Raw genomic sequence first — 19,056 nt, forward strand, 5'->3', positions numbered from 1 at the left:
CTCTCCAGAGGGTGGTGCAGTCTGCCCAACGCATCACCGGGCGCAAACTACCTGCCCTCCAGGACACCAACAGCACCCGATCTCACAGGAAGGCCAAAAAGACCATCAAGGACATCAGCCACTCGAGCCACGGCTTGTTCACCCCGCTATCATCCAGAAGGCGAGGTCAGTACAGGTGCATCAAAGCAGGGACCGAGAGACTGAAAAACAGCTTCTATCTCAACTGATAAATAGCAATCACTAGCCAGCTTCCACCCGGTTACGCAACCCTGAACATTAAAGGCTGCTACCCTATATACACAGTTGAAGTCGGACGTTTACATACACCTTAGCCAAATACATTTAAACTCTGTTTTTTCACAATTCCTGACATTTTGTCCTAGTAAGAATTCCCTGTCTTAGGTCAGTTAGGACCATCACTATTTCAAGAATGTAAAATGTCAGAATAATAGTAGAGAGAATGATTTATTTCAGCTTTTATATCATTCATCATATTCCCAGTGGGTCAGAAGTTTACATGCTAATGGAGTGTATCTGGTAGCGTTGCCTTTAAATTGTTGAACTTGGGAAAAACTTTTCAGGTAGCCTTTCACAAACTTCCCACAATAAGTTGGGTGAATTTTTGCCCATTCCTCCTGACAGATCTGGTGTAACAGAGTCAGGTTTGTAGGCCTCCTTGCTCGCACACACTTTTTCAGTTCTGCCCACAAATTTTCTATATGATTGAGGTCAGGGCTTTGTGATGGCCACTCCAATACCTTGACTTTGTTGTCCTTAAGCCATTTTGCCACAACTTTATGAAGTATTCTTGGGGTCATTGTCCATTTGGAAGACCCATTTGCAACCAAGCTTTAACTTCCTGACTTATGTCTTGAGATCTTGCTTCAATATATCCACATCATTTTCCTACCTCATGATGTCATCTATTTTGCAAAGGGCACCAGTCCCTCCTGCAGCAAAGCAACCCCACAACATGATGCTGCCACCCCCGTGCTTCACGGTTGGGATGGTGTTCTTCGGCTTGCAAGCCTCCCGCTTTTTCCTCCAAACATTACAATAATCATTATGGCCAAACAGTTTCATCAGACCAGAGGACATTTCTCCAAAAAGTACCGTAGTCTGGCTTTCTATTGGTGGTTTTGGAGCAGTGACTTCTTCCTCGCTGAGCGGCGTTTCAGGTTATGTCGATATAGGACTCGTTTTACTGTGGATATCAATACTTTTGTACCGGTTTCCTCCAGCATCTTCACAAGGCACTTTTCACACCAAAGTACCTTCATCTCTAGGAGACAGAACACATCTCCTTCCTGAGCGGTATGACGGTTGTGTGGTCCCATGGCGTTTATACTTGCGTACTATTGTTTGTTCAGATGAATGTGGTACCTTCAGGCATTTGGAAATTGCTCCCAAGGATGAACCAGACTTGTGGAGGTCTACAATTGTTTTTCTGCAATCTTGGCTGATTTCTGTTGACTTTCCCATGATGTCAAGCAAAGAGGCACTGAGTTCAAAGGTAGGCCTTGAAATACTTCCACAGGTACACCTCCAATTGATTCAAATTATGTCAATTAGCCTATCAGAAGCTTCTAAAGCCATGACATCATTTTCTGGAATTTCCCAAGCTGTTTAAAGGCAGTCAACTCAGTGTATGTAAACTTCTGACCCACTGGAATTGTGACAGTGAATTATAAGTGAAATAATCTGTCTGTAAATAATTGTTAGGAAAATTACTTGTGTCATGCACGAAGTAGATGTCCTATCCGACTTGCCAAAACTATAGTTTGTTAACAAGACATTTGTGCAGTGGTTGAAAAACTAGTTTTAATGACTCCAACCTAAGTGTATGTAAACTTCCAACTTCAACTGTACAGACTTGGAATTACCTGCCACTTTAATAATGGAACACTAGTCACTTTAATATTGTTTAAATAAAGTTTACATACTGCTTTACTCATCTCATATGTAAATACTGTATTCTATTATACTGTATTTTATTCAATAACGTCTGCTAAATATGTGTATGTGACCAATAAAATGTGATTTGATGTAGAGGCGTATACCAGATTCAGATTAGTTATTTTATTATTCACTTGATGTGAAGAAAAAGTAGCAGCTTAGTAGCAGGACCAGAGGAAGCAGAGTCTCTGCTCCTCATGCATAGTCTTCATGTTAACTGTCATAGCACTTGACCTGCCACCTTGACCTAGATGCAAAGCACAAGTCCTGCCACAGATGGGACATAACAACACCTTGTATAAGTGTGCTGAGGAGAATTCTTCCCAAAAACCTCAACACTGCAGCCACTGCATTCCCATTTCAATAGATTTGTCTGTCTCTCTTTCTCAGTTTCACCTCTCCATCTCATCTTCATGGAGCACTAGCGTTCATTTTCTCCTGGCAGCTGTCCCAAAAGTTCACCAGCCGCTTTTCTTTGTTGGCGCAGAAGTCAGTGAAGTCTCTGAGCAGGCGGTCAGCCAGCTTCTCATCCCCAAGCACACCCGTCCTCCAAGCCTTGGTCAGCATGGTATTGTAGGCCCAGTAGTAACCCACCAGCTCTTCCGAGCCAAACAGGCCCTGACTGGCTGATGCTGTTGAATTCCTCCTCCTCCGCTGCTGCCCGCTAGAGTACTTCCTCTTGGAGTAGGGCAGCTGGAGGAACACTGTGCCTAGAGAGGGAGGTAGAAGGGGATCAGGGCGGACAAAAATAGAGAAAGAGGGGCAGGAGAACAGTACTGTGAGGGAGGGTGTTAGCAATATCAAAGGGCATTTTGGAAAAAAATGTGTGACAGTATTAGAAATTATGCTCATCTTTATGTTAATATGTGCCTACCTGTTACGTGGATGTATTGGGGTTTGTTCTCTGATGGGAAGTTGAAAGCAGAGGCAGAAAACTTGTCTTGGACAAAACCGAATCTGAGCGAGAGAGGTAAGTGAGAGAATCTTTGGATAATACCTAAACGCCCTTTGCAGCACATATAGTGCCTCAGAGTTTATTTATAGACATCTCCATCCCATGTTTACAGAGAACAACAAAAAAGTTTCACTGTCACACACCAGATAGGTGGAGTGAAATGTGTAGTTTTACAGGGTCAGTCATAGTAGTGCGTCGCCCCTAGAGCAAATTAGGATTAAGAGGCTTGCGCAATGGTTTTTCACCTTGTCGGCTCGGGTATTTGAACATGCAACCTTTCGGGTTACTGGCCCAACGCTCTAACCACTAGGCTACCTGCTGGCCTCTAAACTATGTATAGAGAATCACCTACCGGTATAGTATGGCTTCCTGAAAGAGCTGCATTCTATCCCAATACGTCTCTGGTTCAAACCCTGTCAAACAATTATCACAGGGGAATAATATTGACAAGCATGAACACCCAGCAACACCCAATAAGTTGTTTATGCCCATGTACATTTACTTACAATCTATGTTAAAGACAGATGCTCTATAAAATGGAGACAAATTGTGTATAGTCATGGCCAAATGTTTTGAGAATGACACAAATATTAATTTTCACAAAGTTTGCTGCTTCAGTGTCTTTAGATATTTTTGTCAGATGTTACTATGGAATACTGAAGTATAATTACAAGCATTTCATAAGTGTCAAAGGCTTTTATTGACAATTACATTAAGTTGATGCAAAGAGTCAATATTTACAGTGTTGACCCTTCTTTTTCAAGACCTCTGCAATCCACCCTGCCATGCTGTCAATTAACTTCTGGGCCACATCCTTATTGATGGCAAACCATTCTTGCATAATCAATGCTTGGAGTTTGTCAGAATTAGTTGGTTTTTGTTTGTCCACCCGCCTCTTGAGGATTGACCACAAGTTCTCAATGGGATTACGGTCTGGGGAGTTTCCTGGCCATGGACCCAAAATATCGATGTTTTGTTCCCCGAGCCACTTAGTTATCACTTTTGCCTCATGGAAAAGTGTTCCATCATGCTGGAAAAGGCATTGTTCGTCACCAAACTGTTCATGGATGGTTGGGAGAAGTTGCTCTCGGAGGATGTGTTGGTACCATTCTATATTCATTGCTGTGTTCTTAGCCAAATTTGTGAGTGAGCCCACTCCTTGGCTGAGAAGCAACCCCACACATGAATGGTCTCAGGATGCTTTACTGTTGGCATGACACAGGGCTGATGGTAGCGCTCACCTTGTCTTCTCCAGACAAGTTTTTTCCGGATGCCCCAAACAATCGGAAAGGGGATTCATCAGAGAAAATTACTTTACCCCAGTCCTCATCAGTTCAATCCCTGTACCTTTTTCAGAATATCAGTCTGCCCCTGATGCTTTTCCTGGAGAGAAGTGGCTTCTTTGCTGCCCTTCTTGACACAAGGCCATCCTCCAAAAGTCTTTGCCTCACTGTGCGTGCAGATGCACTCACTCCTTTTGCCTGCTGCCATTCCTGAGCAAGCTCTGTACTGGTGTTGCCCCGATCCCGCATCTGAATCAACTTTAGGATACGGTCCTGGCGCTTGCTGGACTTTCTTGGGCGCCCTGAAGCCTTCTTCACAACAATTGAACTGCTCTCCTTGAAATTCTTGATGATCCGATAAATGGTTGATTTAGGTGCAATCTTACTGGCAGCAATATCCTTGCCTGTGAAGCCCTTTTTGTGCAAAGCAATGATGACGGCACGTGTTTCCTTGCAGGGAACCATGGATGACAGAGGAAGAACAATGATTCCAAGCACCACCCTCCTTTTGAAGTTTCCAGCCTGTTATTCGAACTCAATCAGCATGACAGAGTGATCTCCAGCCTCCTCGTCAACACTCACACCTGTGTTAACGAGATAATCACTGACATGATCTCAGCTGGTCCTTTTGTGGCAGGGCTGAAATGCAGTGGAAATGTTTTTGGGGGATTCAGTTCATTTGCATGGCAAAGAGGGACTTTGCAATTAATTGCAATTTATCTGATCACTCTTCATAACATTCTGGAGTATATGCAAATTTCCATCATACAAACTGAGGCAGCAGACTTGGCGAAAATTAATATTTGTGTCATTCTCAAAATTTTGGTCACGACTGTACAATGACAATGGTGTAAAAAGCTCCTAGTGTTTCCTCACCCTCAAACAGGTTGTCGCTGCCGTCCCTCAGCAGACGGTGGATGTGGAGAGGGATGAAGAGCTGGGCCCGCAGCGGGTCACCATATAGGTAGGAGGGTAGGGCAAAGGGCACCTCCAGGACAGGCACCAACAGGAACCCACAGGAGGCAGCCTTTCTGTGCCAGCCTTGGACCTGTCGAGATGGGAGTATGGTGGAGAGTCCAAGATAGACATGGTGGAGGGTCAAGATAAAGATGGGTCTTGTTGTCAAACTCTCTCGTCAAAGCAAGCATACTGTCATGTGTAGTGTTGTGATGTCGGGAATTAGTGAGCTGTTTTGAGACATTATGGTTTAATTATTAGCTGGTATGCCTTGTATGACATCCTGAAATATTTAATTCAGCCTTTTACTACATATCTGTGGCAACATCAAGAAATGTGTCAGTAGGTCTTAAAAATATCTTACATTAAGACTAAGACTTCCTGTCAGAATGATTTAATGTGTTGAGTGCTGGACTAACTTTTTCCACTGGTGGCACTACCAAAGTTTTCGGTCGATGGCACTAGCACATGATTTGGTCGCACCAATTAAAATTGGGCCGTTTTTTTGGGAAGCATTTAGAAATGTAAATTCAAACAGAGCATGATGAATGAACTGCGCATCGCAAACATTCAACAAAGACTTTGGACCAAACCTTTTGAATACCTGGTTTGCATACCCATTGCTGTTTGAATACATTTTTCTAAAAGCACATTGTGAACCATAAACAAATGTGACCAGATAACAAAAAATTCACTGGCACCCTAGCGACCAATAAAACATTGTCAAGTCAAAGGGTCGCAAATGCGAGCATTTTGGTCACAGTTTGAAGCGCTGAGTGTCTCTAGTGAGTCAATGGACATTCCCCCTCTGTCTGTCTTTGTCTTACCATCTCAAAGAGAACAGCTGCAGTGACGGCCATCCAGTGCAGCTTGACCTCGAAGGCAGCGTTGAGGGAGAAGTTGCCATGGTAATAGCAGCTGCACCACTCGGTGCGGTCGCTACGATTGTTAACGTCCACATCCAAGGTGGCTGTCTTCTGCTCTGGTACAGTGGCAGCTGAGGAGAGAGACAAGGAGGGAGGGGAGCGAGAGAGCAAGGGAGTAGAGGGACAGGCCCAGAGATCAGGCCCAAAGGGAGAGATGGTTGTAGAGATGGACAGGCAGGAAGAGGACATTTACATGGATATTATGAGATTAAGAGGGTGAGAGTTGTTGGAGTATACGGCACAAATGTTTGTGATGGAGTTAGAAACGTCACAAAGAATGTTAGTAAGTTATCGAAAGTCAGTGAAGCCACAATATTCAACCATAGCATCCTCTCTTGCCCTGAAATACCTCTTATGCTCAGAATTTCTCTCCAGGGTTGGGTAAATTCCATGTCAATTCAGGAAGTACACTGAAATTCCAATTCAATTTCTCTTCAACACCTTTCAGTTAGGACAATTTGGAATTTGTTTTACCTTCTGAATTGACTGAAATTGAAATGGAATTGACCCCAAACCTGTTCTGTACTGATTAGGTGCTAATGATGCATACATTTAGAATGCTACTCCAAATTACATCACAATTCTTTAGAAATCATGATTTGTTTGTCCATATGGTTATTTAATTCTGAAACGGTGAGTGTGTTATTAAAAAAAAATAGGCCTATAGGTTTTAAATTACCAGTACACTGTTAATCACTGGAGACAACACAAACATGGTCATCATGACAAACATACGCATACAATAAATTATGTCTACAGCTAGATTTTGGTGTCATTGATTCATGATTTTCTGGAGAGGAACCATTGAGTTTATGTATAAATGACTTTATTTTAAGGTACTGCATTATGATTCACAACTCGTAATCTCACAGAAATGTGTCCAAATAAACCAGATTTTATGGGAGAAAAGTTTAGCATTTATGTTTTCAGCAATGTTGGGTATAATGACCATATCTGTTTTCTGAGCAGATGGGGGCATAGCCTACAGTTGGAGGTGTTTCTCTCCCAGTGTTAGACATTTTCATGGCAATAATCTGGTTTATATAAACCAGAAATCAATTCCAAACTCATCAGTAATTTAAAGGGGCAATCCTTATTTGAAACAATTACAAAGAGGTCACCCTGCTTTGGAAAAAGCTGAGGGATGGGCCTGGAGAAATGTAACCACTCTCAAATGAATTGATAGAACTATGGATGCAAGGATTGACCATCCAAGATATACAAATGATAGTTTCAACCATATTTTGAGGCTATACAGTGTTTTTTACAAAACAAGCTTATATTTTGGGTTCTCATGGGGTATGACAGTTGAACTAAGCATGAGTCATTTAGAAGTGATATTCTTCCAGAATAAAATGGGTATTTATCATTACGAAAGTGGCAGCATAAACAGCATCAAGTGGCAGCATAAACAGCATCAAATCACAGTTAGAAAAATCACAGTGAGACAGAGAAAGAAGGATTGGTCAAGAATCCCTAAACGCATTAACATTCTCACAACATTTTATAGATGAAACGCATTAAACAGTATAGAGACAGAAAGCAAAGAGGACAGTGCACTGCACACCACTGCACTACTGTACACAGCCACTGCTACCACAGCATGCACTAAACACTACCACACCAACTAGTTCTCTAATTGGACGGAAAAGAGAACTACCACACCGATTACTGCTCTAATTGGAAGAAGTAGATGCAAATCACATCCATCAGCGATCTGATTGGATGGAGTTGTTTTCAAATCAGTCAACAGTGGCACGAGTACTGCCATTAGATGTAATATGTACTGTACTTTACATACTGACATGCCAATTCAAGCTCCAATTGGAGGCAGAGGGGGTTGGGATGCGAATGGGAAGAGGTTTAGGTGTGCCACCAACCCAAGCTCTGCAAGCTGGAGTAGATAGATCACCAGCAATCACATGCAGCCCTGTTGCTGCCCGTATGGGGGATGGGTACTGAGGTCCAATGCCTTGTGTCACACAGAAGGAACAATGTCACCAGGATAATTATTAGTTCAGATGGCAAGTCATTGATTCAATGATGTGAGAGAAACATTGTGATGGTGAGATATTCAAGTCATGGAAAGTACTTAATGAGTCAAATTGGCATTAGTATATAATGAATCATAGGCCAATTATTCAAACCTAAGAATAAATGAGTGAGTTTGATGGTTTTGATGGATGTTTGTAAGTTCCCTGAATGCCTCAATCAACTAGAATAGAAGCTCCTCAGTTATGGAATGGTAAGTTAGAGATCAGCTTTTAACAAGTTGCTAATGATTTTTGGGAACTTATTGTCAACAATACAAACCAAGTTAATGGAAAAATGTCTAACCGGATCTCAACCAACCATGTCTCAATCTGATGACCAAGTTAGCACCACTTCATATTTGCATACAGAGGCATGCAGGAATCTTGTCTGGTGGCTCTGTGTGACACGTGCTATGGGACCCTCCCTCCCAAACCCCTGAGGGCCTGTTCCAGGGTGTGTCTCTGACTGGAAGGGACGGGGGAGGCATGCTCATTCTGATTGTGGGGGGAGATGCCCATTTTGGGGTGGGGTTAAGGTGGGTGGGCTGAGGCTCAGCTCTGGGGGAGGAGCAGCCTGTGTGTACCTAGCAGTGCTGCGGCCTGGCTGCGTCCTCCAAAGCTGCGGCTGAAGGAGCTGTGCCTACTTGCATAGGAGGCGGGCCGGCTGGGCAGCCAGGGCAGAAGGAAGGCCGGGAGGTCACAAGTTCGACGCTCCTCCAGGACGAAAGCCACCTCAAACCACTTCCTCTGAAACAGGGCAAAGTCCTCCAGGGCTGCCGTTGACCAGCCCTGTGCCACAGGAGGGGGCAGCTGGGATGTAGGGCCTGGAGTACAGTAGAGATGGAGAGATAGTTGTATGGTTATTATTGAGTCTGGTTAGTTGTTCTCGAAATGAGAACAATCAATATCGGCATGACTGAGAATCAATGACTGGAAAGAAGTCAGTGTGTGGAGCAGGCAGGGTTGGGGTCAATTCTATTACTATTCAGAAAGTAAACCAAATTCGCTGCATTGAAAAGCAAAAAGAATTAGAATTTCAGTGCACTTCCTGAATTGGCTGGAATTGAAATGGAATTGACCCCATGTCTGGTGGGCAGCATGGAGGACTACCTTGTCCTAGGAGAGCAAACCAACGTTTTTAAAATTACACGTTTTCAGATTAGCTTTGTGCAGACTACGTGTCGCTCTAACCTCGCTCACAGTCTTTCTCTGCCACTATCCTGTAGAAGTAGAAGCCATAGACAAAGGTCCTCATGGCATCCCCCGATGCATGGGTAACCAGGCCCTCATCCAGCATCTTCTACAGAAACACAGGGGACACAGCAATACTGTTAAAAACACAAACACACAAATGCTGGCTTCACTACATACAGTGTGTATCCGGCACATGCTTTAACAAAACCAGATAAACATATACCTACCTGCATGATGTCGACAGCCATGCCTTGTGTGGCCACACCCTCTACGTTGTTGACCAGCCAATGGACGATCTCAGCACTGATGAAGCAGTTAGGGGGCAGGCCCTTCTGCTCAGGTAGAAGCTGCACACCTGTTCTATATATATCACATAACAGAACAGTAGCTCAAACACACCCATCTAACTGCAGGGACAACAACAAACCACAACTAAAACACTTGAGGTATGTGTTGTGGTGCACGCCAACACACATGTTTTACCATCCTTGTGGGGACAAAACAATTGATTTCCACCCTCCTAACCTTAATTCTAAGCCTAAAAAAGCTTTTGTTTTCTTATGGGGACCGGCGAAATGTCCCCACTTGTCGGAATTTTCCTGGTTTTACTATCCTTGTAAACACCCACACACCACACACACACACACACACACACACACACACACACTCTTACGTGGGGTGTTTGATGGCCTCTAGTATTTCCATCAGGGTGGAGGATGAGGACAAACATAAGGCTCCAGTACCAGACTGTCCACTGTAAACTCACAGACATAAGTCTGGTTAACTATGACTAATGTCATCATCGTTAACATAACACTTTCCAATTAGAAACATGATTTTGAACACTATACATCTGTAAAACAATATTTCTTTCCTCACCTGGTTTCTGTGGCTAAGCTGGGTCCTGTATCCCCTGTTGTCTGGGCTGCAGCCCCACCGGTCGCCACCACCCCAGCCCCTACCTGACCACCTTTGTCTGTGGCCCCTCCTTCAGCAGGATCTGTAGAAACCTACAGGCCAATCACCAAAGGTTAGAATGAAGTCAATCTCAGGCAGTCACTATGCTGCCTTCTATTTATTTCATTACATTACATATCAATCACCTCTGGTCTCATGATAGTTAGATACTGAAGAGGACAACTCGCATCTGAGATACATTACCTTGGTTGACTTGGCTTAAATCTACCAGGTACTAGTGTAATGTGTGGTCTCTTCACAAACAACAATGATGTGTCTATGGTAGACACATGCAGACATGCAGATTTCATGCCAGAAGGACAGTGCAGGATGCAAGTTAACAAAATAGCTACAAGACTGAGTTTACCTTGTATCTTTATTGACCTATGTATGTGCACACTCACAGGGCCCTACATAAACTTACACACTGTCATTCCAACACACACACCCACTCCATCATTTGCTCACACACACATAATATGCACATACATTTACACTGACTCTACAAACCCGCACACCCACTCACATGTCTGCTGCTACTCTGTTTATCTATTATCCTGATGCCTAGTCCCCTTACCCCAATAGATATCTACCTTCATCACTCCAGTATACATGTACATGTACAGTGCATTCAGGCCAATTGAATTATTTCACATTTTGTTATGTTACAGCCTTATTTTAAAATTGATTAAATATTTTTTTCCCTCATCAATCTACAAACAATAACCCATAATGACGAAGCAAAAACAGGATTTTAGACATTTTTGCAAATGTATTAAAAACAAAACACAGAAATACGTTATTTACCTACGTATTCAGACCCTTTGCTATGAGACTCAAAATTGAGCTCAGGTGCATCCTGTTTCCATTGAACATCCTTGAGATGGAGTCCACCTGTGGTAAATTCAATTGATTGGGCATCTCAGTAAAAGGCACATGACAGCCCGCTTGGAGTTTACCAAAACACACCTGAAGGACTCTCAGACCATGAGAAACTAGATTCTCTGGTCTGATGAAACCAAGATTCAACTCTTTGGCCTGAATGCCAAGAGTCACATCTGAAGGAAACCTGGCACCGTCCCTACGGTGAAGCATGATGGTGTCAGCATCATGCTGTGGGGATATTTTTCAGCGGCAGGGACTGGGAGACTATTCAGGATCGAGGCAAAGATGAAAGGAGCATAGTACAGAGAGATCCTTGATTACAGGCAACATCCTGCCGCTAAAGCTGCCGCTTTCAAGGAGCGGGACACTAATCCGGATGCTTATAAGAAATCCCGCTATGCCCTCAGATGAACCATCAAACAGGCAAAGCATCAATACAGGATTAAGATTGAATCCTACTACACCGGCTCTGACGTTCGTTGGATGTGGCTGGGCTTGAAAACTATTATGACTACAAAGGGAAACCTAGCCGCGAGCTGCCCAGTGAAGTGAGCCAACCAGACAAGCTAAATGCCTTTTTTGCTCGCAAAGAGGCAAGTAACACTGAAGCATGCATGAGAGCACCAGCTATTCCAGACGACTATGTGAACACACTCTCCGTAGCTGATGTGAGCTAGACCTTTCAACATTCAAAGCTGCGGGGCCAGACGGATTACCAGGATGTATACTCAAAGCATGCGCAAACCAATTGGCAAGTGTCTTCACTGACATTTTCAACCTCTCCCTAACCGAGTCTGTAATACCTACAAGTTTCAAACAGACCACCATAGTCCCTGTGCCCAAGAAAGCAAAGGTAACTTGCCTAAATGATTACTGCCCCGTAGCACTCACGTCGGTAGCCATGAAGTGCTTTGAAAGGCTGGGCATGGCTCACATCAACACCATCATGCCAGAAACACTAGACCCACTCCAATTCGCATAGCACACCAACAGATCCACAGATGACGCAATCTCAATCCACACTGCTCTTTCCCACCTTGGCAAAAAGAACACCTATGTGAGAATGCTGTTCATTAACTACAGCTCAGCTTTCAACACTAGTGCCACCAAAGCTCATCACTAAGCTAAGAAACCTGGGACTGAACACCTCCCTCTGCAACTGGATCCTGGACTTCCTGATGGGTCGACCCCAGGTGGTAAGTGTAGGCAACAACACATTTGCCACGCTTATCCTCAACACGGAGGCCCCTCAAGGGTGCATACTTAGTCCCCTCCTGTACTCCATGTTTACTCATGACTCCAACACCATCATTAAGTTTGCTGACAACACAGTGGAAGGCCTGATCACCGACAACAATGAGACAGCCTATAGGGAGGTCAGAGACCTGGCAGTGTGGTGCCAGGACAACAACTTCTCCCGCAATGTGGGCAAGAGAAAGGAGCTGATTGTGGACTATAGGAAAAGGAGGGCCGAACAGGCCCCAATTAACATTAAAGGGGCTGAAGTGGAGCGGGTTGAGAGTTTCAACTTACTTGGTGTCTACATCACCGACAAACTATTATGGTTCAAACATACCAAGACAGTTGTGAAGAGGGCACGACAAAACCTTTCCCCCTCAGGAGACTGAAACAGCTGCACCAGAGAGCATCACCGACATCTGACCATAAGGAGCTACAGAGGGCATTGCGTATGGCCCAGTACATCACTGGGGCCAAGCTTACTGCCACCCAGGACCTAAATTCAGCAAAAGAAGGACCCTGTCGTTCAAAGATCATTTGTAAAAATCCAAATAACTTCACAGATCTTCATTGTAAAGAGTTGAAACACCGTTTCCCATGCTTGTTCAATGAACCATAAACAATTAATGGAACGGCACCTGTGGAACGGTCGCTAAGACACTAACAGCTTACAGACGGTAGGCAATTAAGGTCATAGTTATGAAAACTTAGGACACTAAAGAGGCCTTTCTACGGACTCTGAAAAACACCAAAAGAAAGATGCCCAGGGTCCCTGCTCATCTGCGTGAACGTGCCTTATGCATGCTGCAAGGAGGCATGAGGACTGCAGACGTGGCCAGGGCAATAAACTGCAATGTCCGTACAGTGAGACGCCTAAGAGACAGGCGCTACAGGGGACAGGACGGACAGTCGACCGTCCTCGCAGTGGCAGACCACGTGTAACAACATCTACACAGGAGCGGTACATCCGATCATCACACCTGCAGGACAGGTACAGGATGGCAACAACAACTGCCCGAGTTACACCAGGAACGCACAATCCCTCCATCAGTGCTGACTGTCCGCAATGGGCTAAGTGAGGCTTGACTGAGGGCTTGTAGGCCTGTTGTAAGGCAGGTTCTCACCAGACATCACCGGCAACAACGTTGCCTATGGGCACAAACCCACCGTCCCTGGACCAGACAGGACTGGCAAAAAGTGCTCTTCAATGAAGGGTCAGGGTTTTGTCTCACCAGGAGTGAAGGTCAGATTCGAGTTTATCATCAAAGGAATGAGCTTTACACCGAGGCCTGTACTCTGGAGCGGGATCGATTTGGAGGTGGAAGGTCCATCATGGTCTGGGCCGGTGAGTCACAGCATCATCGGACTGAGCTTGTTGTCATTGCAGGCAATCTCAACACTGTGTGTTACAGGGAAGACATCCTCCTCCCTGATGTGGTACCCTTCCTGCAGGCTCATCCTGACATGACCCTCCAGCACGACAATGCCCCCAGCTATACTGCTCGTTGCGTATGTGATTTCCTGCAAGACAGGAATGTCAGTGTTCTGCCATGGCCAGCGAATAGCCTAGATCTCAATCCCATTGAGCACGTCTGGTAACTGTTGTATCTGAGGGTGAGGGCCAGGACCATTCCCCCCAGAAATGTCCAGAAAATTGCAGGTGCCTTGGTGGAAGAGTGGGGTAACATCTCTGGTGCAGTCCATGAGGAGGGGATGGACGGCAGTACTTGCAGCTGGTGGCCACACCAGATACTGACTGTAACTCATGATTTTGACACCCCCCCCCCCCCCTTTTTGTTCAGAGGAAAGCCCATAAAATAGTTCTCTGCTACCACACGGCAAGCGGTACCGGAGCACCAAGTCTAGGACCGAAAGGCTCCTTAACAGCTTCTACCCCCAAGCCATAAGACTGCTGAACAATTCATCAAAAGGCCACACTGACTACTTACATTGACCCCCCTGTTTTTACACTGCTGCTACTCGCTGTTTATTATCTATACATAATCACTTAACAAATTACCTCGACTAACCTGTACCCCCACACATTGACTTGGTACCGGTACCTCCTATATATAGCCTCGTTAATGTTATGTAAAAGTCTTATGTTAATTTGATATATTTTTACTTTAGTTTATTTATTAAATATTTTCTTAACTCTTATTTCTTGAACTGCATTGTTGGTTAAAGGCTTGTAAGTAAGCATTTCACTGTAAGGTCTACACCTATTGTATTTGGCACAGGTGACATAACATTTGATTTGATGAAAACCTGCTCCAGAGCGCTCAGGACCTCAGACTGGGGCAAAGGTTCATCTTCCAACAGGACGACGACGACCCTAAGCACACAGCCAAGACAACGCAGGAGTGGCTTCGGGACAAGTCTCAATGTCCTTGAGTGGCCCAGCCAGAACCCAGACTTGAACCCGATCAAACATCTCTGGAGAGAGCTGAAAATAGCTGTGCAGCGACAAAGAAATGTCTTGGGGACAAGTCTCTGAATGTCATAGAGTGGCCTAGTCGGAGCACCGACTAGTCGGAACCCGATCTAACATCTCTGGAGACCCCTGAAAATAGCTGTGCAGCGACACTCCCCATCCTACCTGACAGATCTTGAGAAGATCTGCAGAGAAGAATGGGAGAAACTCCCCAAAAACAGGTGTGCCAAGCTTGTAGCTCCATACCCATGAAGACTCAAGGCAGTAATCGCTGCCAAAGTTGCTTCAACAAAGTACTGAGTAAAGGGTCTGAATACTAAAGTAAATGTCTTTTTTTTCCCCATTTGCAAACATAGGAAAAAAAAGTTTTTGCTTTGTCATTATGGGCTACTGTGTGTTAATTGATGGGGAAAATAAACTATTTAATCCATTTCAGAATGAGGCCGTAACTTAAAATGTATAAAAAGTCAAGGGGTCTGAATACTTTCCGAATGCACTGTAAATATGGCATTGGACGTTTTAATATTTAATGTACAGTATCAGTCAAAAGTTTGGACACACCTACTTATTCCAGGGTTTTTCATATTTAAAAAAAATATTTTCTACATTGTAGTTTAATAGTGAAGGCATCCAAACTAAGAAATAACACATATGGAATCATGTAGTATCCAAAAAAGGGTTAAACAAATCTATATATATTTTACATTTGAGATTATTCAAAGTAGCCAACCTTTGCCTTGATTCCAGCTTTGCACACTTTTGCCATTCTCTCAACCAGCTTCATGTGGTAGTCACTTGGAATGCATTTCAAATAACAGGTGTGCCTTGTTAAAAGTTAATTTGTGGAATTTCTTTCCTTAATGCGTTTGAGCCAATTAGTTGTGTTGTGACAAGGTATACAGAAGATGGTCTTTTACCAAATATGCCTATGTCCATATTATGGCAAGAACACCTCAAATAAGCATATAGAAACGACAGTCCATCATTACATCAAGACATGAAGGTCAGTCAATCCGCAAAATTAACTATTAACTTTCTTCAAGTGCAGTCGCTAAAACCATCAAGCGCCATGATGAAACTGGCTCTCATGAGGACTGCCACAGGAAAGGAAAACCCAGAGTTACCACTGCTGCAGAGGATGAATTCATTAGAATGACTGCACCTCAGACTGCAGCCCAAATAAATGCTTCAGAGTTCAAGAAACAGACACATCGCAACATCAACTGCTCAGAGGAGACGTGAATCAGGCCTTCATGATCGAACTTCTGGGGGAAAAAAAAAAAACACTACTAAAGGATACCAATCATTTAAAAAAGACTATCTTGGGCCAAGAAACACGAGCAATGGACATTAGACTGGTGGAAATCTGTCCTTTGGTCTGATGAGTCCAAATTTGAGATTTTTGGTTCCAACCGCCATGTCTTTGTGAGACGCAGAGTAGGGTGAGCGGATGATCTCCACATGCGTGGTTCCCATCGTGAAGCATGGAGGAGGAGGTATGGTGTGGGGGTGCTTTGTTGGTGACACCGTATGTGATTAATTTAGAATTCAAGGCACACTTAACAAGAATGGCTACCACAGCATTCTTTAGCGATACACCATCCTATCTGGTTTGCGCTTAGTGGGACTATCATTTGTTTTTCAACAGGACAATGACCCAACACACCTCCAGGCTGTGTAAGGGCTATTTCACCAAGAAGGAGAGTGATGAAGTGCTGCATCAGATGACCTGGCCTTCACAAATCACCCGACCTCAACCCAATTGAGATGGTTTGGGATGACTTGGACCACGGAGTGAAGGAAAAGCTGCCAACAAGTGCTCAGCATATGTGGGAACTCCTTAAAGATGTTGGAAAAGCATTCCAGGTGAAGCTAATTGAGGGAATGCCAAGAACGACCATTGCAAAGTTGTCATCAATGCAAAGGGTAGCTACTTTGAAGAAAATAGATTTAGATTTGTTTAACACATTTTTGGTTACTACATGATTCCATATGTGTTATTTCATAGTTTTGATGACCACTATTATTCTACAATGTAGAAAATAGTAAAAGGAAAGAAAAACCCATGAACGAGTAGCTGTGTCCAAACTTGTGACTGGTACTGTATATAGTAGGCTTACTACTTTGTGTATTTCATATTGCTTATTCTTATTTCTCGCTTTTTTTCAAGTTTTACATTATTAATGATTAGTGCAAAGTTGGGTTTTGAGTTTGCAAGAAAGGCATTTCACTGTACTTGTGCATGTGACATTAAAACTTGAAACAGGACAACACACACACCTCTACTCTAACAGATGCAGCAGCATCCAGTGCCCCTAGTTACTGACCTGTGTGTGATAGATGTAGGAGGAACGAGGGCTACGTATAAAATCCAAAATGAAGGCAGCATCCTGTTAGCATAGGAAGAGGGATACACCACAGGACGAAAAACCCAATGTCCATCAACAGGAAAAGAAGGCAAGGAGAGAAAGTTGGGGAAGGAGAGAAGGAAACAAAAGCAAAGCGAAACCCCACAATAAGGAAGAAAAGATAAACCCCTATAAAACGGCAAACCAACATTCCATACACACCAACAACAAAGAATGCCCTCAACCAAAACGCCCCAATTGAGCTCCCTTTAACCCAGGCCAGAAATTGAGCTCCCTTTAACCCAGGCCAGAAATTGAGATCCCTTTTACCCAGGCCAGAAATTGAGATCCCTTTCACCCAAGACAGAAAGCCCTTGATCATTGTGTTCCTTCCCAAAACCACACAAAGACACCCACCTTGCGAGGGCTGTCCACATATGTAGTGGTCATGGTGACAGTGGAAGACTCACTGGTGGCAGCTGAGGGTTTCCCCTGTTGTTGCTGCTCCTCTAGAGTCCTGCAGACAGGAAATGCATCCTCATTGTAAGAACGGTAGCATCAATGTCAGATACCCTGTGCTTCTAATAATTTGGAAACACACAAGGTTCCATTGAAAGGACACAGACTGGACAACTACACTCACTTTTGGTTCTGCTCCAACTCCAGGAGAGCTGATAAAGCGGAGGTGCCTTTCTTGCCCAGAGGGGGCGCTACAGGCTCCGGAGGGTAGGCAGAGAGAGGACCAGTCACCTGCAAACCCTTCATCGCCGGTCCTTTCTACAGACAGAATGAGAGGGGAAGACAGTACAACAGGAAGCTTAAAACAGCTCAAGACAACAACATTGGCATAAGATCATTGTTCCTGGCAGTCAGTTTCTCTCTTAGCTGGGTTTGCAAGACTGCAGTTTTTTTAGTCTTCTGAAATGAGTAAGACAGTGTTTTAGGGTGTTACCCTGATGATCCTGTCAGAGCGGTGGCGTCTGCGGATGCGGTTGAGTCCCTCCAGGAAGCGGATGAAGCCATCCAGCAGGGCCCAGTCCCCGGTGCCCGTCATGCCCTCTCTGCCCGCCACCGTGCCCACTCCCTCCCCGTAAACGTCCCAGTGTCCCTCCCCGTCCGCCACACGTCTAGCCCCCCCGGCCGGCAGCAGCAGGAAGCGGGTCCGCCAGAACTTCAGAGAGTCTATCAGACTATGGCACACGGCCAGTAGAAATAAGAGTTATTTGGAAGTGTGACATACATACATACATACATACATACATACATACATACATACATACATACATACATACTGAACAAAAATATAAATGCAACACATACAATTTTTACATTTTTTACATTTAACCTTTATTTAACTAGGCAAGCCAGTTAAGTACAAATTCTTATTTACAATGACGGCCTACCCCGGGCAAACCCGGACAGCACTGGGCCAATTGTGCGCCGCCCTATGGGACTCCCAATCACGGTCGGATGTGATACAGCCTGGAATCGAACCAGGGTGTCTGTAGTGACACCTCAAGGATTAAGATGCAGTCCCTTTGACTGCTGCGCCACTCGTGTTGGTTACATGTTTCACGAGGTGAAATAAAAAAATCACAGAAATGTTCGACACACACTGAAATCTTAACTTTCAAATGTTGTGCACAAATTAGTTTACATTCCTGTTAATGAGCATTTGTCCTATGCCAAGCATATCAAGAAGATGATTAAACAGCATGATCATTACACAGGTGCACATTGTGCTGGGGACATTAAAACACCACTCTAAAATGTGCAGTTTTGTCAAACACGATTCCACAGATTACTTAAGTTTTTAGGGAGCGTGCAATTGGCATGCTGACTGCAGGAATGTCCACTAGAGCTGTTGTCAGATAATTTCATGTTAATTT

At 44.2% G+C, this 19,056-nt stretch overlaps 1 protein-coding gene across 4 annotated transcripts in view; it reads right to left on the reverse strand.

The window, feature by feature from the left end:
• Positions 1-2,059: 2,059 nt before the first annotated feature.
• The window catches only part of depdc5 (DEP domain containing 5, GATOR1 subcomplex subunit), a 31,922-nt gene continuing 14,925 nt past the window's right edge, over positions 2,060-19,056 (reverse strand). For 2 of the 4 annotated variants that reach the window (XM_035776156.2, XM_035776154.2), the window contains exons 30-43: positions 18,120-18,357; positions 17,811-17,944; positions 17,585-17,684; positions 17,147-17,209; positions 10,184-10,314; positions 9,978-10,058; positions 9,532-9,664; positions 9,302-9,410; positions 8,695-8,934; positions 5,979-6,148; positions 5,071-5,242; positions 3,264-3,324; positions 2,831-2,913; positions 2,060-2,666 (exon numbers count right to left, since the gene is read on the reverse strand). In XM_035776156.2, the coding sequence (XP_035632049.1) occupies positions 2,368-2,666; positions 2,831-2,913; positions 3,264-3,324; positions 5,071-5,242; positions 5,979-6,148; positions 8,695-8,934; positions 9,302-9,410; positions 9,532-9,664; positions 9,978-10,058; positions 10,184-10,314; positions 17,147-17,209; positions 17,585-17,684; positions 17,811-17,944; positions 18,120-18,357 (2,014 nt within the window). In that variant the 3' untranslated portion in view covers positions 2,060-2,367. The remainder of the gene's footprint in view (positions 2,667-2,830; positions 2,914-3,263; positions 3,325-5,070; positions 5,243-5,978; positions 6,149-8,694; positions 8,935-9,301; positions 9,411-9,531; positions 9,665-9,977; positions 10,059-10,183; positions 10,315-17,146; positions 17,210-17,584; positions 17,685-17,810; positions 17,945-18,119; positions 18,358-19,056) is intronic. The other 2 variants (XM_035776157.2, XM_035776158.2) reach the window with 2 other exon arrangements.

The sequence above is a fragment of the Oncorhynchus keta genome, chromosome 9, assembly GCF_023373465.1.
Source record: "Oncorhynchus keta strain PuntledgeMale-10-30-2019 chromosome 9, Oket_V2, whole genome shotgun sequence".
Taxonomy (NCBI): domain Eukaryota; kingdom Metazoa; phylum Chordata; class Actinopteri; order Salmoniformes; family Salmonidae; genus Oncorhynchus; species Oncorhynchus keta.